This window comes from Pygoscelis adeliae, unplaced genomic scaffold (assembly GCF_000699105.1).
Source record: "Pygoscelis adeliae isolate BGI_AS28 unplaced genomic scaffold, ASM69910v1 Scaffold208, whole genome shotgun sequence".
NCBI lineage: Eukaryota > Metazoa > Chordata > Aves > Sphenisciformes > Spheniscidae > Pygoscelis > Pygoscelis adeliae.
Window position 1 is genome coordinate 1,216,037 of NW_008825290.1, and position 23,694 is coordinate 1,239,730.

The 23,694-nt window shown below is 48.1% G+C and overlaps 1 protein-coding gene across 1 annotated transcript in view; it reads right to left on the reverse strand.

Moving 5' to 3' along the window:
• Positions 1-2,282: 2,282 nt before the first annotated feature.
• The window catches only part of GRIP2 (glutamate receptor interacting protein 2), a 59,509-nt gene continuing 38,097 nt past the window's right edge, over positions 2,283-23,694 (reverse strand). The window contains exons 17-23 of the mRNA XM_009329947.1: positions 19,546-19,685; positions 16,948-17,124; positions 13,679-13,832; positions 10,586-10,706; positions 6,842-7,078; positions 4,984-5,130; positions 2,283-2,480 (exon numbers count right to left, since the gene is read on the reverse strand). Of these exons, the coding sequence (XP_009328222.1) occupies positions 2,283-2,480; positions 4,984-5,130; positions 6,842-7,078; positions 10,586-10,706; positions 13,679-13,832; positions 16,948-17,124; positions 19,546-19,685 (1,174 nt within the window). The remainder of the gene's footprint in view (positions 2,481-4,983; positions 5,131-6,841; positions 7,079-10,585; positions 10,707-13,678; positions 13,833-16,947; positions 17,125-19,545; positions 19,686-23,694) is intronic.

Sequence of the window (23,694 nt, forward strand, 5' to 3'; positions counted from 1 at the left end):
CCTGCTGCCAGACGGTGGCAAGGGACAACCCCAGCCCCACACTGGTAGCTCTACAAGCAGTGGCCCCCCAGCAAAATCCCCTGTGTGCCCTCTCCCTTGTCCTTCGAGGTATCTCAACTGGGGGGCCCTCTGGCAAGTTAAAATAGAGCTGGAAGCAGAGTTGCCTCACTATTGTCCTCCAGCAGATAGAGCTGGAAGCAGAGTTGCCTCACTATTGTCCTCCAGCAGAAAGAGACATGAACCAAAACAAATGCATTTCATTTGCTTTTATTTAATTTAAAAAAAAAAAAAGTCAAAGTCATTGCAATCCCATTTAAATACAGAGATTTACAAATAGGTCCAAAACAGGACTAAAATATTCTTTGAAATGCTGTACTTTTAAATATTGTGCTTTCATAGATACATAAGAAAATTAGCATATAAAAATACTTTACAAGGAATACACTCTAATATATGGATAAAAATACACATTTAAGTAATGCATTTCATCTTCATATCATTCAAAATGCATAGGAAGGGATACAAGGACCAAGTTTTTCTTCCTTTTTTTTTTAAAGCCTTTAATAAAAGTCTTCATTAAAAACCTATGAGAAGCCCCAGTGAGCTTCCACTGCTCATAATATTGCATATAAAAACACTTTCGGCTGCACTGTCAATGCTCCACAGTATCAATTATGGCACATTATCTAGTTGTGGCAGCAATGGTATGGGATATTGCATACTCAAAGAGAAAATGGCTACAATGACAAATAGCTGGATGGGGCTGGACACGTGTCTCTAAGAAACACCCTGATACGTGGCGCTATCGCAGAGGGACAGAGTCGCAAAGTGGCTCGGGGACGGATGGTGGGGGGACAAGTCCTGGCTCAGCAAAGCAACAAACCTGTGGCCTACACCCATCCGACACCCTACATGCACCACCGGCACACAGGTGGTGATGGAGGAACTGAAAGGGTGAGCGGGGAATGGGGGCAGTGGGTGCCGGGGCTGCGGGTCCCCGACCGAGTGAGCTCCTCATCTCCGCCATACCCGAGCCTTCCCAAGGAAAGCGATGCCAGGCTCACGCCACCACCGGGACATGAACATCATCATAAAGTGCTAATACGTGAAACATGGCAGGCAGATGAGGAAACTGATGCAAACATCACATCCCCTCTTCCCCGCGGGGTTGGGGGCTCTGGAGAGGGAGGGGAGTGACCATGAGGTGTCATGCTTGCAAAGCCACGCAGAGGCCAGCGACAGGCAAAGGCGGGTGGACCAGGGGCGAGCAGCCAAACCCACGTGGGCACACACACCGCCCAGCTCACGCGGGACACAGAACACACAACCTCCATCTAACGAAGGGCTTCTCATGCCACTGCCTGACAGGAGACGACAAAGAGTTATTAATTCAAAACATCAGGGACAGCCCCGGGAAGATCGCTATTCTGCTATTTACTTGCGGGCACAGGCCAGGTTTGCAAGCAAGAGATCTCCATAAAGCCCAGATGAACAAGGTGGCCGGGGATTTGGGCAGGTATTCAAGGCCTTTAGCCATAGGTACGGCCTTCTGCTCTGTAATAACTACTCCAGCACAGGTAACCACATTGCTCATGGGAATCAACAGTGAGACGAGGTGCCTCATCCCACCGCAGGGCGAGCCAGTCCTGGTGGGAGAGCGTGGATGGGGCTGGCAGGAGACAGTTGCAAATACCAATTTTTGAACAAGAATTGCATCTAGCCACTCTCAAGCACATTTTGAATGTTTTTTAAATAGGGCTCTCCACAGCCTTGCACTGGGAGTGCAAGGGGCCGCAGAAATCTATTTACCAGGAGTGTTTAAAGGATGGAGCTGGGCACAACAGAAAAGGAAAGGCATTTCAGTCTTGCTGTATGCAATTAACAGAGCAAACAAGAAACATAATAGCACCATGTGTGTTTATAGGATGGCCAAGGCCTTCAAGGGTGAGGAGGGTGTCAGAGGCAGGACCCCGCACACCCCGATGGCTGGGGCACAGGGGAATGCCCTGCCACGGGGGACGGCTGTGGATGCTCCTTCCTCCCATTGGCAGCTCATCCCATCGCTGGCGCTGCCCACGGCCCAAGATGCGCATCCAGCTCTGACCTTCCCAGCAATATTTGGCGGTCTACAGGCAACAGCTCAACTGAAGACCCACCTCCCCACTTGCAGGTTATGGTACACACAGCATTTACAAATACCAGTGCAAAAAACAGGAAAAACACCCCAAATACCACAATGGCTCAGCAGAGGCCCCGGGCACCATCTGCTCTGCTCCCGCTGCTCAGAGCATCTGGACGCTCGCCTTGACCTCGGCGCCACAGGCCACCTGCGCCGGCAGCTCTCCGTTCCCCTCTGGGGGAGCGTTGGCAGCCAGTGCCAAGGGGTTTCGGCTAATCACCAGGTCCAGCTTATCTCCGGCCTCCGAAATCAGGGGAACAGCCAGACAGCAGTCAAAGTCTCTCGTTCGGATGCGGTTTACCTGCCGGGATGGATTTAGGACATGCCATGGGGAGGAACAACAGAAAGACCATGTTTGTTAGTCAGAAAATGCAAGGCTGGTGCTAAACCCACACCTGTGAAAACACACAACTCTTGGGGGTCCCTGATTCCGGGCTCACAGCAGAGCACAGTGGGGGCCCCCCTTCAGGCTGAGCACATCCTTGCTTAGCTGAGAAATGATGCAATAAGCGGTACAGGAAGGAGGGGAAAAAAAGTCTGGATCAAGCATAAACCCTGACCCTCCCGGTGTCTGGGGCAGTATTACAAGTATTAAACATTGCAGGGCTCAAAACCAATTCTCCAGTTCAAGTCTGTAGGAGAAAGGTTGCCATTTTCCATGATTTTTTTGCCATCATGGCTTTTACTGGCCTTAAATCTGTGATGCGGGGTATTCAGCGCCTAGAAAACAAATGCAGGTCAGACCCTGAGGCTTCTGCCAACCGTTTTCCAGCTCAGCCAGCAGTAAATTGAGACTATACTGAACAGTTTCTGCTTCTCCTCTCTCCATTTACATCCTTCATTTCAGAGGAGTGTGGATGCATTTCACGTGGGCTCAGAAGGCAAATTCTCTCTGCAGGATTCAGCAGTGAAAGCACTTCTACTGCTGTCTCTTGCAGACCTTCAAGCACATTTCTAGGCTGGGTCACCTGCAAGAACCACCCCAGCTCTCTCACCTACAGCTACCAGGGCACCTGGGCTTGGTGCCACGACAGCTCCAGGATGGAGGGGGCTGGCAAACAGCACAGGGAGGGGAAGCAGGGAAGGGAGAAAGGAATTTCCCACCCACCTTTGGAGCAAACATAACCCTGGGGCCAGGTGTTGCTTCCTTCTCTGGGTAAGGGCTGGATGAGTCCATGCAACCCTTCCATCCAAAACCCTTTCCCAGCATTAATGCATGCCCACAGAGCTGGGCTCTGCGACAGTAGCAGTGTCCCCCTGCCCTACCTGGTGTCCACACAGTTGACCCCAATACTGCTCCTTACAGCATAGTAACTAAGGACAATTTCTAGACCACACGTGGACAAGGAGAGCTAAGCCAGGAGCTTGCTCTGCCTTTGCTCTACGCCAGCCAGGCAGTTCCAGTGCAGAAGTGCCATTAGTGCAATGCTGTGCTCCGACTAATCCATCCAGCCAACAGGCAGAGGGTCTGTTACAGCAGGGACGAGGTGTTTCGCTGGCCTTCAGGCACATCATCATGCCCATAATCAGCAGCACTATGAAGCACCCTCAGCAATGCATCTCTGTACCTCTTGCCGGCAGTTGCCCGTACCAGGTCTGCAATCCCTCATTCACAACTCCACACGTCAACGCGATGGCAATTGCCTCATCTTCTTGTAGGTGTAAGCCATGCAGCACAGCATGTGGAAGGGGGGGGGTGTCGAAAGTCTCCACGCTGCTCTGTTTAGGATTTCAGGCACACCTCCCAGAGCACTTGGCACTCGCAAAAAGCGACACGTCCAACATTCAACAGAAAGGCAGCCCAGAGTCTAATTAGCTTCTTGTTCATTCTTGCACCATCTTTTATTTGAAGCCGAGAAGGAATAATTGTATAGCAGCCAACTGGCTAGAGACCATAACAAGCTTAAACAAGGTTCCCCACAGTGCTGCCAGTTCTCCAGTTACCTGATGTACATAATATATTGGCTCTAATCCTACTGCTAACAACCCCCGCCTAGAAATTAGTAAAACTAAACGTCTTTCTGAGTGTTTCCAAATATGGTCACAATATCTGCATTTCCAAATGGTGGCAATTTTTCCATTGGGGTTGCACTTTCTCAGTTGCTGTTTGAGTTGCCCCGAAGCTAAAATAGTTGTTTTTCATCTATATAAAGCTCCTCTCCAATCTCCAAAACTCAATGTGCTCTTACTGTCCCTCTGGTAGTCCAATATGCCCAGGTCACATTTATTACAGGCTGTGCTTTTGACCAGAGTTTTTATTCTGTTTCTGTATCAGCTATTTCAGATCAAGTAACTTTCGAAGAAAAATATCCATGAAAAACACTTTGCTTGAGGGATGCGTTTCCTAGAAAACTCTTTTAGTTGTCAAAGGCATGCACAGAACTTCATGAACACCACTTAATTCCACGTGGGGCTTTGTAGGAACACATATTGGTCAACACAATCTAGTTCATCCAAAAGTCACCCTCTTACATGACAGAAAAAGGACTGAGGGTGAGAGGGGGAAGCAACACAGCTTTTTGGTTGTTTTTTTATGCTGCCCAAGCTCAAAAAGGCCAGCGCCAGGCAGGCTGTGTCCTGGAATAGGTATAACCTAGGGGTACCACCTGGGGGTACTACCTAGTGATTTCTCATTATAAAACACAGGTCTCATTGAGCGCTTGGTGGGTAAGTGCTCACCTAGTTGGCTAACTATTACCTTTCATTAAAGTTAGTGCTGCCATGGATGGGTCTCACTTCTCTCTTCCTCTCAGCCACTCATTCACTCCGTCCCAGCCTCCAGAACTGCATTTTGCATTTATTACCTGAAGCACTCTGTCATATGGCTTGAGGCCACACTGATCTGCTGGCCCATCCGGACGGACCATATTTACATAGACACCTTTTTCTAACAGGCCGTCTGACACACTGAATCCAAAGTCTTCACTCTCTGGGTCTTTGTGGAGTGTCATCTGGAGGGGCAGAAACAGAACACGTTTTAATGCAGCAGAGGCAGGAGGAGATGTACAGGGTTGGCAGGACAGGAATAGCATAGGTAATGTGTGTGGACCTACAGCAATTCTGCTCTGGGTCTCCTGGGCAGATTTTTCTTAGCCTGGGCGGCTAATACCGATTGAGCTTTATTTACTAGACACCATCAGCTTAGGTGGATTGCATGAACAAGTGCTTTGGTGACTGGCATGTAACCAACCACACGACAGGCCCTCTCCCTTGGATGTGGAAGGAAACGCAAGCAGTGTAAAACAGACAGCTGCCATATTTCAGCCAAAGAGCAACAAAGCAAGTGTTATTAATGGAGCATCACCTTTCCTGGCCCAGGTTACGCTGTGCATCCTCTGTGTACGCCAGAACAGCACACGAAAAATCAACATGTTCACAGGGAATTTTCAATGTAGTGTGTCAAATGTGAAGACAGCTCATTTTTAATACATCACTCAGCAAGAACATCTAAACTTCTCCTTATTATTCACGAGTTCTTTTCAGAAAATTCATATCGGTAAGTGCTGATGTACTAAGGACAAGAAATGGGTAACCTCATCACCCTTCCCTTGAGCACATCACGCTTTGGCCTCGTCTAAAGGAGGGATGCACTACTGGAAGTGTATCTTGCCACCGGGTAACACTGGGAGCCAGGGACAACACTACCAAAATCTCCCTTTGCCTCCCATGAACTGGGAGTGCATCTCTACCACGAGGCTCTAACTCATCACCGCATTCTTGGCTGGGTGAGCCTCATGGATGTGTGGTCCTTGGGAAGAACAGTGCCCAGGATGACACACAGGAGCAGCCCACCTGGCCTCAACCTCATCTCCAAATACAGCCAACACCAGATGCTCCAGCAGAATGAAGAGTCACCCTATAACATGCCTAATTACACAGCTCTCCTCCTGCAGGTACGAAGGAGTTTTATTTAAAGACACATTTGCCATGCCCTGAAGGACAAGAGCAGATCAAACATGAAAAGGTCGTTTTTTCCAGCTACCATAACTGCAGGTTTCATTCTAAAGTCACACTAGGAAGGAAAAAGGCAATGAAATTTTTTGAAACCTCTCCAGCTCCCTTCCCTGCTTGCATTCTGCATCAGCAGCTTCTACAGTTAATTACTACTTCTAATTACCGTTGCCTTGCACCATGCTTAAACTGGCTACATCCATACTGAATTCAAACAAGTATCCCATCACTGAAGTCCTACCATTTCCACCCCTTCAGGAAAGGCTGGGGGTAAAGGGGAATGGAAGGGAAAATAAGTTATTTTTTATAAGAAAAGTGGCCTACTGAATGGAGCGTGCTACTGGAAAAAGGCTGATGGGTCTCCAAGGGGCCATACTTTGAGCTCTCTCACCTGTAGCACCAATTAATGAACTCCAGAACACAAGGACCTGGAAATCTCATATAATAAAGGGAAACAGCAAAGCACAGGTTTGAACCCTGCTGAAGCATGGCAACTAAATCCCATTACTCTTCTGAAGGGGCCCCTTCCTCTTCATCTGACCCTCTGGAAACCTTTGCTGCAGACCTTGGTGGGGGCCATCTTTAACAAGGAACATTTTCTGGGGGCGTCTCTGAACAAAGGAGATTTTCTACAAGGTTGCAAAGCTTCTACAGCTTTAACCATCGAGGTACTGCAGTGCCGCAGCCAGACCAACCCTTGGCAAAACAGACCTTGTGAAACTCGAGGGGGGTAGGGGACATGATTTCCTGCATCTCCTTCTCAATCTTCTTCATGTCCAGGTTCCTCTCGTTCTTCTTGGCAGGGGAGCTGCTACCCTCGGTCTGTCCATCATCACAGCTGGAGTTTGCTTTCCTCAATGGGCTCAGTCCCGATGGGTTGACAGAGTCCAGGAGCAGCTTGCTGCCCTCCAGGCCCAGGTTATGCACGCTCCCCGTCATAATGGATGCCTGTAGGGTGAGGGCACAAAGTCACTCTGCTGCCGGCAGCAGGAAGAGATGGACCACACGGCAACAAAGTGGCATGGACAACAACAGGGGGGCACCATTGTTCTCATTTATCAGAAAAGTAAGCACTAAAAAGCTCTTCCAGTTAGCTATAAAAGCCATTTCCAGACCTCAGGAGCCTGCTGTGAGGTCTGTCGCTGACCTGCTGCGTGCTCTCCCACCCCAACATGGAGCTTTATCTCAGAAGGAAGCATTTGTGAAGCATCTCCTTATTTTTTTATGACTACTTCTACACAAACAGGGCCAGGCAGGCCTCATCTTGTGCAGGAACCTTCTTGGCAGTCAAGAAGGATGAACATTCCAATCTTAGGGGCTCCCAGAGGAACCGGTGTCTGCCTGGCTCTCCAGCCTACCCCTGCAGGTTGCAGCTCACCATCAGCATTGCACAGTGCTGGCAATGGCCCAGGTAAGTCATACCTGGGACTCCACTGAGGCCAATTCAGCAGAGAAATTAGGATTTTATCTGTCAGTAAATGGGAGCCGTCACTGGGGAAAACTGAGTTAAAAATATGAAATTAAGTAGTATTTAAGCCTGGTCATCCTTGATAGCATCCATTAAAAGATGCCCCAAAGTAGATTCTACTCCATTTGGCAATGCTTTTCACTAATGAGATTACATTGATCAAAGCTAACAAAGGAGTCAAGAATCCAGTCGGTGGAACCTCAGCTGGCTCCAGGTCACAGAGTCCATTTAAATGGCATAATGAAAACTGTCATTTCAAAGTTCAGGCTCCAAGGGTCTGCAGTCCCATTAAATGTCAAAAGGTAAAAGAAAGAAAGGAAAAGGTAGGGAGCAGATAGCAAAATTCAGCACTGCTAAACGTGGCAAGTCAAAGAGCAATTGCTCCTGTGCACAGGGGAAGTATCACCTGACTAAATCTCTAATCAAGGCCCTCCAGCTCTTTGCTCCAAACTGGAACAAAGGCAAATAAAGCGAATTCTGGTGGCAGTATGAAAATGCCAGCACTACCCACGTTATCCCAAACAGGGATGGATAAAATACAGAAAACCTTTTAGCTTTGCATTCTTCAGGTCTTCACACAAAAATGACTTAATCAGCTCAAGTTTGGACAAAACTCAAAAACCTGCCACACACTGGAAGGACGTTGAGTTACCACATACTTGTAATGCAGCTTTACAAACAGCGGTACAGCCAACCAGGGTATGTTTGTTCACTGACCTCAGGAAACCTCAGTACCCCCGCCAGACACCATACCATGCTGTACCAACACCAGCATTGCAGAGTCAGGGAGGAGAACAGAAAGGTCTGTGCACATCATGCTACTGTCCTCCCTCATGCACTGCAAATACCGAAACTGGCCAGTACCCAACGGCATGCCATTCTTACAGCATCTGACACCTTCTCTATCTTCAAGATATTTAAATACTCCTTGCAGCATCATAAGCAACTTGCTAGGTGCTTTGGGTTAAGTGCAAGCAGCAGAAAGGGCAATTCCAGACTTCTCCAGCCTGTGGCTGCCCCACATTATTTTTCCCCGTGTCTTGGTTGCCCTCAAAGTAGAGTGGGGACACGTGCTCCACTAAACATACTGGAAAAAGCCTGTTTCTACCCATACCGTGTAGTCTGGGAGTGGATTGCTACTGTGTGTGAACCTGTTTCCAGGCTATCTTGGGTCATCTTGTGTGACTCTTCTTCTTTTGGGAGAGCATGAAGGGTCAAATATAAAAAAAAATTTAAAAAAAAAAAATCTGTGACTGTCATAAAAATCACAGGAGGCCAGCAGCTGTGGCTTAGAAACCTGTGATACAGCAAAAGCCCCAATGAGCATTGCACATCCCACACCACACCTCAGGAAGGATGGGCACACGGAGAGGGAGGAACAAATCAGTGGTACTTTGGATTCGATGAAAGGGGAGTTGAAACCCATCAGACTTCTGCTAAAAACACAGCACTTTCCTTTTGTCCCCAGAACTTTCAAAAATATTCTAGAAATGTGCTAAGTACACCAAAACCCTAGAGGTGCTCAGCCTTTTGTAAAATTTCTTTACTTTTTTTAAAGCATTGCTATAACTGTCAAAACTCCAAAGCCTTAAAACAGCGTGACTCAAAAGCCCACGCATCCCGGCACCACGGATCCCTGGAGAAGGAAAAGGATTGGGCAGAAAGATATTTTCTCTGTCCTGGCATTTCAGAGTAGCCCAACAAATCCCTTCTTTTACATTTAGATGCCAGCCATTATGCAGAAGAGAAACATCTCTGCATCATTCCAGAGGGGTACTTTTTCTTAAGTAGTCAACAACAGTTCAGAAAGGGCTGCCTAAACTCATTTCTAAATACATTCAGGTCCAGGAGATAAGTGATCAAGGGAAGAAGTTATAGTTTGTGGGAGATGTGGGAGGTTGGTTTTTGTATGGGTGGTTGGTTTTTTTAAGTCAGCATTTTCTTAAGCAGTTAAGATAATAAATACACCGTTTCGTGCTTCGGCACAATAAATTTGAGATTTCCTCCCCCACTTACAGTTGCTAAGGATCAAGGAGGAAAGAACAATTAGTAAGTCCCTTGTCACCAATATTTTCACATACAGACCAAAACGGGACTTTCCTTTTCCACCTCCAATTATTCAGAAATTGCTTTTCTCTCTAAGGGCACAACCCAGCAAGCTCTCCCCAGTCCTCTGTACCCAGAAGGCAGGGGGAGAGAGGAGTTCCTGGGGTCCCACTCCTCCTTTTGGGCTGTGGGAGCTGAATCGAGGAGGGGAGCAGCAGGGGTCCCATCCTGCTGGGCAGGTTTGCTTCCCGCTGCTTGACAGTCTCGGGGGAGGCCTTTATTTGCATCCCACAGCCTAGAAATCGAGGCTCCCCATCCTATAACCGGACACAATAACATGACCTCCAAAGCATTTTGGATAAAGAAAAGAGAAAGTGGTGTGTGAAGAGAGGAAACACCTTTATTTCTGCAGGAAGCAATTACTTTCTCAGATTTTTCCATGGGGAAAGCTTCCAATTACCTATTTCACTGAAACAGTTTCCGGCAGAGTGACAGCTGAATGCAAGATATATCTTGGGCTTGTCTGTATCTGAAGTAAGCCAAGGCTTCAGTCACAATGGGGTTTTGGGGGGGCTCCTTTTGCTTGGCTTTTAAGTGCTCTGGACAGACAATATCTTTCCAAGCAGAGGGTTTACCGTTTGGATAGGGAAGGTTTGCCAACAGTCATATGAAGATTGTTGGCCAGCAACAGTTTGTAAAAAGAGCATGGACTTCCTGATGGGTAAGTCATCGGCTCAGGGAAAAAGTGCATGCAAGCAACTGTCTAATGAGACACAATTATCCATTAGCACAAACACTGACATGGATTAAACTCGAACCCTTCTTCACACCACGGGCAGCACAGGGATGCTACGGGCAATTAACAGATCTGGGGAAACAGTCTAACATTTACGGCAAGAGCAAAACAGTCGGATCAGCAGCAAGTTCGGAAAGTGATTTACCTCAATCTCCCTCAAAAGTTCAGACTGGCCGCATGTTTCCAAATCCTCCAAAGCTTCTCCAAAAACACGCCAAAAACTATCCTCATGAGTGGTCTCAAGGCCATTTTGGCGGTTGGGGTATCTGTTGTAACGTAGGAACCAAACATTGTCAGCACTCTTCTGCAGCGGGATGAAAGCCGCGAGGCTACAGCAAGTGTCTCACCAGTAAAAGCAGAGACTTGAAGAGTCTTCATATACAAAAGCAAACAATATGAACGTTTCAGACAAGAGTCCGAATACGAGACCTCCATGCATTTACTAACGGGGCAAGTGTCCTTCAAAGGAAGAATTAAGTTGGTGTAGTAATGTCAAAGTTCAAAGGGTAAATTAAAAAGCGCCTGTAGGAAGATTGTAGGTTTAGGAAGACGTTTTGGTGAAATAGAGAAGTAAAAGAAAAAAGGATGCATTATGGGTAAACCAGGAGCCTCAGAGACTGTTAGTACAAAGGCTGATGGGATAGAGCTCAGATCTGAGACACAGAACACCTGAGAAGAGAGAGAAAAACACAGAGGGTAACAGACATGGTGAGAAAATGATAAATACATTAGGTCTCTATGAGAATAAATAATGCAAAGATGTATATAAAAATGATTGCCCTGGGCCAGACAAGCAAACGCATGTTACAGCCAACAATATCGACAGTGTCATGTATAACCCATACAAACCAAGTTTCATTTGCTTTAGGATCACCAGGGAACCGAGCTGTTACTTTCAGAAGGTCTCTTTTTTTTTTGCTATATAACAGTCATGGTGCTTACAGCCATGTAAAGATTGCCACCAGTTCTATCTACAACAGAGGATAAGGATAGAGAGAACCTCTCTCAAGCTGGTACAAACACACATTAACGTGAACACTGTGTGCATCTTTCTGGGGATTCTGCAATTTCCCACCTTGGCAGTTTCAGCATCTCTTATCTCTGACCGCAAGTCAGGTTCAATTCTTGGACTTCTAAAGCAAATAGCAATTAAACATGCTGAAGTCCTCTGAACAAGCCAGAGAAGTAGGTGACACCGGACACTGCTTACTGAACACCAGGCTCTGTGCAAAACTCAGACCGTCAGCACTCAGTTTAACAGGAGCCTCTTGAAGGAAACTCTCAGCGGTGTTAAATCAAGGTCACGATAAACCCACTAATGTGTCATGGGGAGAGACCCCAAGGGGACAGTGACATTAGAGCAGCCCTAATGCATCTTCTACGCATCTTATTAGGAGCTGCATGGACAACGCTCCACCTCTGCAACATCTGGCAGCATCTCACATGGCTTAATGGTCATCAGCATCGCAGATGGGAAGGGACGGTCACCCACCAGAGCCACTTAGCAAAGTCAAAACATTTTACTTGAGTACAAGGCAAAGAGAGGTTGGCCTCCATTAAATACATAATGACCCCTTGGGCTATTAACAGAGCTTTTTCCAGATCTCTACTAACTGCAAAGTCTTGAGCACATGCTTTGCTTTTCATCCACTGGTTTAAATGGGAGTCTGTAGCAGGCATAAACTCACATACACATATGCTTTTGCTCCTTGTGGGATCGTGGCCTGCCTGGAGAGAGCAGTATCTGACATGGCTTACTGTATTTTAAATTTACCCCCTACCTTGCATCAGCTTTTAAAGGACACTAGCCTTTACACCAAGCAGAAAGGTCAAAAAAACTCCCAGCAAGACTTTGTAAAAACAAACCAAAATTTCCCCCCAAAAGGAATTTTTGATTCTTTCCCCTTACTCATTTCCTTCCTCTGCTTCCAGGTTCCCAAAGAGGCAAACGTCCCTTCCAGTTACCAGTTTCTTGCCTCTCAGATCAGCAATATAACAAACACATCCAGGACACGGATGAATCAGTACGGGCTCTCACACCACTGGGTCAGCAGGTTTTTCCAGGCTAAAGGCAGTTGGGGTCAGAGACATTTTGTTCTTCTCACTAATAAAAAAGGGCTCAGCGGCATGAGCCGTTTCACCTGCACTTTGACATCAGGGCTCAGAGCCCTCATTAGGGACATGCGGGGCTTCGAGCGCTCAGATTTGCTAACTTCAGCTGTTGGCGGCCTCGCTGGGAGGGCCACGAGGGATCAATGACCTCTGTGAGCCAGCTCTCACTGAGAGGCAAAACAAGAACAAAGTCTCCGCCACTGCCAGCCTTCCTGACAGTTTGATCATCTTTAAATAGGTGGAAATGGCCATGAGATGTTCTAAGGGTTTTGTTTGGACAAACAAAACTTGAGGAAAAAAATAAGAAAAAAAAAAGAACCGACAGTAACAACACGACACACACAACTATGGGGACTCTAGAGGATGTCGAGGGGAGGGTTAGTTACAAAGCAACGAGGCTTTTCCACTGTGTGTGGCTCAGCGAGGGGCAGCCTCTGGCCAGGGCAGATCCAGCAGGATTTTCACCCAATGCGAGGGGCAGCTGCAGCCTCCTCCACGGGCATGGGAGGCGTTGCAGGATTTCTCCCACGCTGACCAAGCCGAGGGATTAACTGGACCACGCTCACTTGGCGTAGCTTTGAAGGTGCTGGAAGGGCCAAAGTGTGATGGAGAGTGATGTCCAGCCACAGCTTTGGGAGATGTTAACTTGGACATGCAACCTCATACTGGTCCTCCAAGAGCTCTGGTTGGCCTTTTTGGCTTCGTGGCATCAAGCTCTTGTGAAGCTGCATCCTCACTCAAAAGTGTCTGGCCAACGGAAGAGGGGATGGCCCTGGCCATGTCTATTTATTAGACCTAAAATATGAAAATACTGCAGCCTTTACACGGCAGGAGTATGAGACACAGTAAGAACCTGTGGTCCATGTAGCCGAGACCACCATAACTCCAGACACAAATGTCCCCTGGCCACGGCAGAGGTGCCACAGAGCTACACCTGGGGTAACCTGGCAATGTGGAGGTGGTTCGACAGAGCAGATCACCACCCCAGCACCCCTCCCCATGGCTGCCCGATGCCGAGATGGGGACATGGCTGGCCACTCCATCACATTCCCATGCTCCCTTGTCCCTATGCAGTGACACCCACATTTGCAGATGCACCTCCCTGCCTCCTCCCACCCCTCCGTACCTGCTGGGCTTGTCCCAGTCGTCTTCACTGAAGCTTCCATCCATGTAGGGGTAGTTTTTCCTGGGGTCCCCTGGAGGGGTGCTGCTCTTTTGCCTGCTGTGTCTCCATTCGTGTGGATGGAGGGCTATGCCGGCAGCCTGAGGTATGTACGTACCTAGGGAAGGCAAGAGAGGGTGGAGAGAAAGAGGGTAATACCTGGTCAGAAAACTCGAATGGAGTTAAGTCATGCTGAGCCAGGAGAGCCTCCTTCCCCAAGTCCCAAACCTGAGGCCCTCTGGATTGCATACTGCTTCCATTTCAGTCGTCCAAAAGGAGTTGCTCTTCCCATCTCTTCTTGCTTTAACCAAAGCAGCTTCTCACGATCTTGTCATAAGGTGCCCCATTTCTCCCTTGCTCCCCCCTTCTAAGTAGCTTTGTGGTGTGGGTCCAGGATCTACAAACCCAGGGCTACACATACCCACAGATGCAGAGCCTATCCCCAGGCAGCTCCAACCTTAGTTAATGGCTCCTGTTTCCACACAGAACCCAACAGAAATTGTGCTGCTGAAAACAGAAAATTGTGCTGTTTAAATACAGCAAGTCCTTCAAACGGTAGGAGAAGATGCTGTCAAGACTCCCTCAGCGTGCCCAACCTCATTCATTCTGAAGGATTTGGAAGTCTGATTTCTATTAGGAAAAAAAAAAAAAATCTTCATTTGGGTTCTCAACTGTCTTTGGGACTAAATGGACAGCACAAAAAAAATTAACAGGATATAGAAGGACAGCAGCAAAGAAACCGCATCCAGAGCAGCCTGATGCAACAGCCTCCCTTTAACAAGTGTGATGGTGCTGAGGGTACCTGGTGGTGGTCACCAGCTTCACTGTGCTCAGCAGTGGCAAATGAGGAAGAGCCAGCTCTGATCTTGAGAGCTGCCAGCCAGTTCCTGCAGGTGGCAGAGCCCTTCCATGCCTTTGGGATCAGCTGGTGCAGGTACAGAAAACTGCTTCAGGGACATGTGTATGAAAGGCAAGGAACAGGAGGAAAAACTCTGCTGGCTTGAGAGAAGGGGAGGCTCATCTGTATCACATTTGATAGGAGATCAATATGGACTGCTAGGATGAAATCAGACAAGTTTCACTACGTCTGCCCCCAACGACTCCCCTGTACTGTGGTATCTTACTCCAGAGATGCAAATCCAACATTACCAAGTCACAAGATCTCCAGGTCTCACGAGGAGCTGCCTGGACAGAAACCTTCCAAAACCGAGCATTCCTCAGCAGTGTAAGTGCCATCTGCAGTGGAAATAAATCTCCTAAGTCCCCTGCCCACCTCCTGCTGCCCATTCAACACTTCAGAGAAATCCTTACAGCCTTTCCAAGAAACATCGTACACTTCCATCACACGCTGTGCCAAGTGAACAGGAAGAGGTAACGGAGAAACACATAATTAAGGGAGACTTGACCTCCCAAACAGCTAAGAGCGCTGGAAATACCCAAAGACAACGCCAGCACTTTCTTTGAAAATGCCAAGGCCTGTTACTTCACTTAGCTGAGCGTTTCCTCTGTGTGTTTTTCAAGGTTAGACTGCTCTGGAGAGAACCCCAGAAAAGTGTTTGCCAACATCTTACAGCAGCCAGGAGTGCTCGCTGCCTGCCAGAGCAGAACAAGGCTCCTGGATGCAGGTCCCTGCAGCAGGTGGGCAGCAGGTTTGGGCTGGGCGCAGGGGGCCGGGGACCACAGGGATATATGTGCAGAGCTGTCACTTGGGTGCCACCAGTTTCACCTCCTCCTTCCAGGGAGATGGGCTGGATCCCTGGGATTCAGAGCCACCTGGTGGCATGTTCCCACCAGGCCCACCACAGCTCCCTTGCCCAAACCCTTCCATCAGCGGTTTCCTAAAGCTGTGGATGAACCTAAAACCTGCAAGGCTGCAGAGCCCAATCTATGGTCCTCCATTTGGGGTGTAAACCCCAATCTCCAGGCTCTGTGTGTCCCAGGTCTCCCTGCATCCTACCTTCCCTGCCCACCCCATGGGCGACCTTGTGTGTCCTTCTCCCTACCCTCCAGCATCCCTCTTCCCAGCCAGTGCCAGCACACCACCACGCAGCCAAATGCAATTACCAGGGAAGACAAGAGAGCCCCTGGAGCAAAGGTGCAGCCTACGGATATTGGGCAACTTGGCATCATCCCTGCTCCCTGGGGCTCTGTGCTCAATTACTTGTTCTCAATTTACTGGTAAAAGCAATCGCTTTGCTAAATCCAGTGTCCAACTTGTGTTAACATTCAATTAGATGGAGAAGGATTGCAGCGTTATGAAGGCCAGGGGATTCCTCCTTAATGAAGCCTCCAGTCCCAACTGCACTCCCAGATTAAGACTTCAGACCAACGGAGGCTGAAGGAAGACACAGGCATGGTGGAAGAGACACCCGCATGGTGCTGTCCTTCGAACTTTTCTAAGTCAGAGCGCAGCGAGCACAGGCACAGACCTTGCCCAGTGCATTAAAAGTGCTTTGCAACAGGACTCCTGCAGCATCCCTCCCTGCTTTCACATTCTGTTCTGGACAGCAGCCTTTTCACCAATTTCCTTTTGCGGAGGTGATTCAGGGTTTTGTTTTGTTTCAACATGGGCTGATACGAGCTTACGTCACTAAATCTGAACTGGAATAACTATTTTCCAGTGTTTTTCTCCAAGTAAAAATCTATTCCCATGACTAGAGCATCCTCCATCCCAATTCCATATGCCTGCCAGAAGCCACAGCTGAATAAACCTGGCCTCAAAGACATGTTCATCTGATCACTCAACTGGAGAGTTAGAAATACTTTCTTGTAGTATTACCTTAATTATTTTGTTACGTGAGTACTTCTAGTCACAAGACATTCTTGTGGATTTTAAAACATCCTGAAGAGGATTAATATGTCCTGCACGGCCTCTCTGGAGAATTAAAAGTGAGCTATGGACCAAATACTCTGTAAGACATATGGCCAATGAATACTTCCTCTGATTATGTGAATTATAAAGTGCTGTAATGGTTTTGAAAATGCTGTGAACAGTATGATGCCATATAAGCCAGAAGAACTGTGCCAATAAAAACCTGAAACAGATACATCAACTCAGAGCACCACACGAGTGCATTTTAAAATACATTTTGTTCCTTACTGGAAGCGAGAAGCCATGCAAATGCAGTCAGACCACAGGCTTTGGCTCACATTCAGTCTCCAGACAGGTTCAGAGGCTCTGCCTACCTTCACCTTGGCCCAGAGACCCCTAAGAAAAGACTACCCTGGCTTACCTTGGCTTCCAAACCCAGCATCAATGCCGGAGCCATCCCAGGACTCCATAGCACTGTCCACGCTAGGAATTGTGGTGGAGTATAACTCAGACAGCTTGCTAGTTTTCTGGGAGTCCATCAGTTCATCTTCTGGATCGCTCACTTCGTTTACACTCCCCGACTTCTTGGGATAGGATTCTGAAACCAGAACATGCTGCTTTAGCAGGCATGAAGAGCAAGCCTCAGGGAAAGGCTCATGCTGATGCGGGAGCAAGCCCACGTACTGTAAGTCTTTTGAAGAACCTCTTTAGCTCTTCAAAAGTAGCCGAGAAAGGCCTGTGCAATGCAGTTGAAAGGATTTCATGCAGTACTCATCTCAAGCTGAATCAAGAAAAAAATGCCATTCTGAGTTTTTAGCACATGGAATATAAGGAGCAACCACGGGGATTTGAGGATTCCCAAATATTGAGAGTTGGGACCTAATCTCAATTCACAAGCACATCTTGTGCCTTCGGAAGCTTCCTCCCAACAGCCCTGCCCAGAGAAGTGTTGGCCTCTGCAAGCAATAGCCCATAGCTTCTCTGGTCTCGGAGAGCCTCCTTTTTACTCAGAGCATTAGTGCTTCCAGTCAAATTGCTTCTGGCATGATCTGCCTTTGGGGACGGGACCCAAACAGTGCCAGAGCAGCACCTAGTCAGGGTGCTGGCTGCAAACTTTCTATTACAAGCAGATGTTTCAATGAGATTCCAACGACAGCGCAACCTGGTCCCAAACTACCACGGATGAAGTTACAGCCCCCTTCCAAGATTGTACAACCTCGTATCAATTCAGGGCTAATCACCACCTCTCCAAGAGTCTCCCATGCAGTCTCACGACAATGGTGGAATTCCTGGGCCTGGTATTTTGAGGCTGAATTTCCCCTGATTAGTGATTGGAAAATGGAAAGCTGAATGCGGATGATGAAGCTCAGACCTTCCCTTTCATTATTTTAGTAGGCCCTTATTATCATTATATCAAATTCCCTTTCAGGCAAAAGCTATGCAAGGAATGGTTTCTCAGCACAAGCGTTTCTTTGTACTGAATATTTTAAAGTCCTCGTTGATTAGATATCCTGTTAGCCATCCATGCCCTGGATCTCCAACTCACAGAGGCTGGGTTGAAAAGCCCTCTGAAAGTCTGCATTTGTCAATGAGGACAGATTATTTTACCAAACAAAGGCCAGTGTCCTGAAAGTCCCTATTTTCCAAGCATTCAGAAGATTGCTCGCCATGATTAAACTCAAGATTACCTTGAAATTTCAATTACACCTGCTTCATTCTCAGAATGATTAACGAGTCTCTAACTGGCACTTGCATGTCAATTATTTCAGCGAGTGGCTGTGACAATGCTAAGTGTCAGCAGGGGGAAAAAAAAAAAAAAAAAAAGAGTATTTCAGACCAAGGATCAAGACGCTTGGGTGCAGGGAACAAGACTGGGGTTTCTTGAAGAGGAATCAATTCCCCAGTTCTACTTCTATTAAGTCACCACCCCCTGCCTGGGCTTCCTCCATTTGTAAAGGAGGTGCATTGTCACACATTTGCAAACTGCTTTGAGGTCTACAGAAGTGCTACGTTTAAGAGCAATGCTACTTTTTCAGATGCAGGATAGACATCCCACAGGTCAGGCCTGCTTGGAAGAACTTTATCACTTGATTTCTTCCAATTTCTGCAGCACCGTGGGCCACTGACTGGGTAGGTCTGGCTAAATCTAGAGACTGCAGAAGTATCGCACAAAAAAGATAGAAAATACTGGGTGTGGGGAGAGGCAGAAATGCAGCCAGAATGCACTCACTACTTTCTGAACTTGATGAAAAAGCCTCTGTTTGGCTGTGACTTTGAAGAAGTTGGGGAGAAAAGTTTGCGTGTTCCCTGGTTTCCCCGATCCCCCCTCTCTGTCCCCCAAAAAAGTGGCCTGCCTGTACTAAATATGCTACTGCTTTTTGATACTGCATCAAGAGGAACAGCTTCAAAGCCACTGGGAGCTTGGCAGGGAAATGAGAAGGGGATTTCTAGAGTGACGGTAAATGCTTTGAAAAATGATCTTGGGGCCCCGAGCCAGGAAAAGGGGCATAAGAGATTTATTGCCAATTGCTTTCAAAAAGTTGAATTAAAGGTGAGGTGGTTTTTTTTTTCTCACGGATTCTACCAGCTCAGCGTCCCCTTGCTCATTTTGGGGGGGGGGGTGGTGGTGGTGGTTTATAATTTTAAAAAAACTGCACTTTTCCACTTTTAAAAGCATTTTCTGCTTCACTTCTGTGTGAAACACCCACACAGACAGGTAATGGCACCAACGGCACAAGGTATCAATCTGAAAAAAAATTATCGCCAATAAACCTGCTGTCTAATCTCTTCCCAGTACTACAGAGAGCCCCTGGGTTGCCTTTTTTAAAATCTGTGAGTCAGAAGTAAAAAAACCACCCATCTTTTCCTTCTGTCCCCAGCCACGCCCCTGACCACACTGCCTCGTCTGACCTTCCACAACACATGAAGGAAAACCCACAGCACTACCTACTCCATCACCCGGGGCTCCTGCTGGAGCGCACCTTCGTCCTCCCACCCCAAACCAGGCTCCCCAACTCACTCTCCGTCTGCTTCTTGATCTTCAGAGTGACCGTCTCTCCCGCCATCTGCAGCAGATGAATGGCTTCGCTCAGCGGCTTGCCCTTGAGGCTCACGTTATTAATTGCTAATATCCGGTCACCGACGTGGATGGCTCCCGTTCTGGAGAGAAAAGGCGCTGTTAGAAACTTCAGAGAAGCAATTCGCCTCTGTGAGGCAGGCCATTAAGTTGTCGCTTGAAGCAATAGCTTATTAACTCTCAGTACTTTCAAATATGTCTTGGTTTCCCCTTGGTACGCTGTATACCCATGATTTCTTCTTCATCACCACTACCAGGAATCTGGGGTCCCCCCCATCTTCCACCTGTGCATATGCATACATATATGCACGGGAACATATGCTCTCGTCGGATCCCAGGCCCCTCAGGAACTGGGACTGCAGACCAGCTTAGTCAAAACTCTTCAAAGCAAAGGGGTCGATGTGCTAAAAGCACAAGCATTTCCAGTATGTGATGTCCACTGGTCATCACACATGGAACTGAAGGGCATGTTCACACTGATGGAAAGGAACAACAAGACAAACCTAGGAACCCATTAAAAAAACCAAAACCAAATGGCCCAACACACAGAGATTGTGTGTGCAAGCACGAGCTGAACCAATTGCAGATCAGTTCATCATATGTTTAAAGCTCACCCCTGCACAGCTAAGCCACTGTGACTTTCTCCATCAAGACCACTGTGCTAGAAGAGGTTACTGTGTTTTATTGCACAGCCACATTCCAGCACTACCTTCTGCTCTCAGCTAAATAAATCCTCAGGCTTCAGCAACAGCCAGAAACAAACTAACAAGTCACGGCAATTCTCCCCCTTCACCATCCTTCCCTCTGTGCCTGCCCACAGACAGGGGCTCACTTTACCTCTCCCGGCATTTGCTGCAGCTCCGGGAAGAGTAGGCAGGACAGGATGTGTCCATCGCCAGAGCTGGCAGCCGAGGCAGGAGCTCACGCTCGCTGCTGGCTGGACTGAGCTCACCGCACTCACACTCCAGCTCCCGAATGCCAGCAAGCGAGAGCAGCAATCCTTTCCTCCTCCAGCAGTGCCATGAGGTTTAGCTATCAGGAACCTGTGCGATCGAGCCAGGAGGAGATGCAAATCTGGACAACAATATCTTTTTATCCATGGCAACGTGCCTCTCTCAGGTTACATGTCCAAATTGGACTGCTGCTCCTGTGGAATTGGGATTTGATATACTGTCACAGGCAAAACAGCTACTTGTCTTTCCCCAAAATATGAAACTTTTGTAGACATGCTGCTGTGAAACATCTACTATAAGTAAATCAAATTGGGAAACGTAGCCAAACAGCAAGCAGGACTGTTCGATCTGCTGCTGAAGCTGTTGAGATGCTTGGACAGTGCCATGACGGTCCCAAACAGCCACTAGATGTCCGTCTTGTCCCATCCAAGTCAGCCTGAAAAAGCCTTCAGGGAAAACTTGTGCATTCAAATAAATTACAGATCAAACTGGAACCAGAGTATTTGTCTTAAAAGTTTCATCTACGTAGTAAAAAAAAAAAAAAATCAAGCTTAACTGCTGGCAGTTTAAAGGCGATCCTTCGCTCGCTGCAGTGGTTCAGCATTTGAGGGCCTCCTGCTGTAGCACTGAACCCAGCGTGGGGACGCATCTCCTATCCAGGACACCAGCCCAACCGCCCGCCTCTGAACAACACGACTGCTCTACAGAAACTGTGAAAGTCCCTCAGCAGGGAAAAATACAGAAACAGTTAAAGAGAAAGGTCACGTTCAGCCAGGTGTTTTTCTTCAAGGGGGTAAAAGTAAGTCAAAGTCCAGTCCTCTCATCTGTCCATTTCCAGGCACCCCTGCGAGGACAAGCAGACAGAAGCCGAGCGGGAGTGACAGAGAAAGATGTTTCTAGCTAATGACTCTTGTCCCTCTCCATCATTACTGACAGTCCTTAATTCACCTCAAACACAAACCAGCCCAAGGAGCTGCGTGCTCCATGTCCCTTTTTGCTCAGAGGACACATGCAAGAGCAGAATCGAGCAACAGGTAAGTTACAAGGTGTAAAAGGGGCTGCAGGCACTTCCCAGCAAGCGCTGGAGAAGAAGTGGCTACGTGCACGTGGTAGGGATTTACTTGGCATGTGGGCAGGGCCACCATCCCTTCTTCCCCCCTGCCAACACGGGCTGGTGCTGAGCACTCGTGGACAAAACCCTCCTGCAGCCACCCCCATCTACTTGACCAGGTGGCACTAGAGGAGGCTGGTCAGGCACTTTAAAATGCCAGCGATAGCCCAAAAGTGCTCTTGGAGAACCATTACACCTTGACCAGAATTGAACAGTACGTTCAGGCACACTCCCTTCCCCAGGAAGAAGGAAAACAAGTCCCATGGCCCAGGCTAAAGCCACCTGCAGGTGCTGCAGGAGGGGAAACAGAGACTAACATGGGAGAGAGCCACCGCTCGACACCAACCCAACAGCCTGAGCTGCCTCTGTAGGTTTCTATAGGATCAGACACATAGAAGGAGAAAAATGTTCAAGGTCAAGATAAAATCCAAGTCATCTGAATCTGAAGCCTTTTCAGCTTAGACAGCCTGTCACCTGCTGTGACAGGCGTGTGACAGATCCTAGAGGACACCCTGCCTTCCACATCGCCAAGTGAGCAGCCCAAGCCGCAGCGCAGACCTTCACTCGTGCCTCTACGAGAGTGGCCGGCACGTCCCCATTATCAGACGTCGGGATCTTGTCCGCCCTGCGCCAGCGCTGCTGAAATATGTCCTGTGCTCCAGCAAAAGCCAGGCACAGCTTTGAGTTTAAATCCCTGTCCTTCAGAAACCTGTCCCACCCTTCAGAGGCTGGCTAAAGGCACCTGTGGCACAGGGAAGGGTAATGACAGCAGGAAAGGGACAATTTAGGGTAACACTAGGACCACCCCTCCTCCCTTGACAAGGTGGAGCCACTCCCTTCTGTTACTCCCAGGAGAAAAATATGCACCATCTCAGCAGAAAAATATGCACCTTTCCTGCAGGCAGCCTTCATCCCAGCGCTCCTCACTCTCCCCACAGGGAGCCAAGGTTACCCCGAGAAATCCCCATGCCGCTCCATCCCCATGCCACTCCTCTGCGCAGGCACCGTTATTTCTTAGTCTGCTACGGTGAACACGCTGAACAGCTCCATTGCTCTTCTCAAAAGGCTTTTCATTCCTTACTGCCTGTCAGCTCCTGATCAAAATTCAATAGTACCACAGCACTTGCCTGCACTACGTCTCTCCGTGGAGCAGTCACTGATGTGTATCCGAGTTCGAAGGAGGAACAGCCATGACATTGCAAAGGTAACTGAGAGCAACAAGGGTACGAGACCGTCTTCCAACACCTGACAGCGTCTGGGCTTTCTGTCCTTAACCTCTCTCATGCTGGGTTGCAGGAACAGTGCCGAACTGCTATGCAGAAAAGGCTCAGATACACTGTGGCTATCATTTTCTAGGGAAAAAGACTGAATCCTACAGTAGCAGGCAGTAATATAAAATCCCCAAAGAGAAGAACCACTAATGACTAAGTCCATCCCTCTTCCTTACTTCTCAGGAGACACTGATGTTCTGCTTTCTGTACCAAAGGAAAGCAATGGAAATGTGCAGCAGCGTGCATGCTGAGAGCTTGAGGAACCCAATGCAGAAAGAGGCACGGAGCTGTTTTACAGACCAGCTAAGAGGGCGTGTGGCCTTGAAGCAGAAAGAACCAAAAGGCCAGATCTGCAGTCAAACGTCCCCAAGGTCTAGCACTTTACACCTATTTGTTCAGGGCTTTTTTGCTGCTGGTCTGCCTGTCAGGCAGCACAGGGTAAAGCAACCCTATGAGAAGCGTGAGTCGGGGTTGCTGAAATGATCTATTTACAAGTCACAGCTACCATATAGACAGATTAATTAAGATACAGTGTATGACTCAGTTCCACCTTATATTCTCAGCAATGTCCTGATCCTTTAAATCCCACACATGCACGTACAAAGACGCAGGCACGCACACAGTCAACCTCCCTGGTTGCCAAAGGTAAATCTGCACCTGCATTTATGCAGCATAAATGCCTGCTGCGTGAGGCACGCTAGTCCTGCACTGAGATACCTCCATACGTAACAGACTAAGCAACCAGCAAGGATGGGCC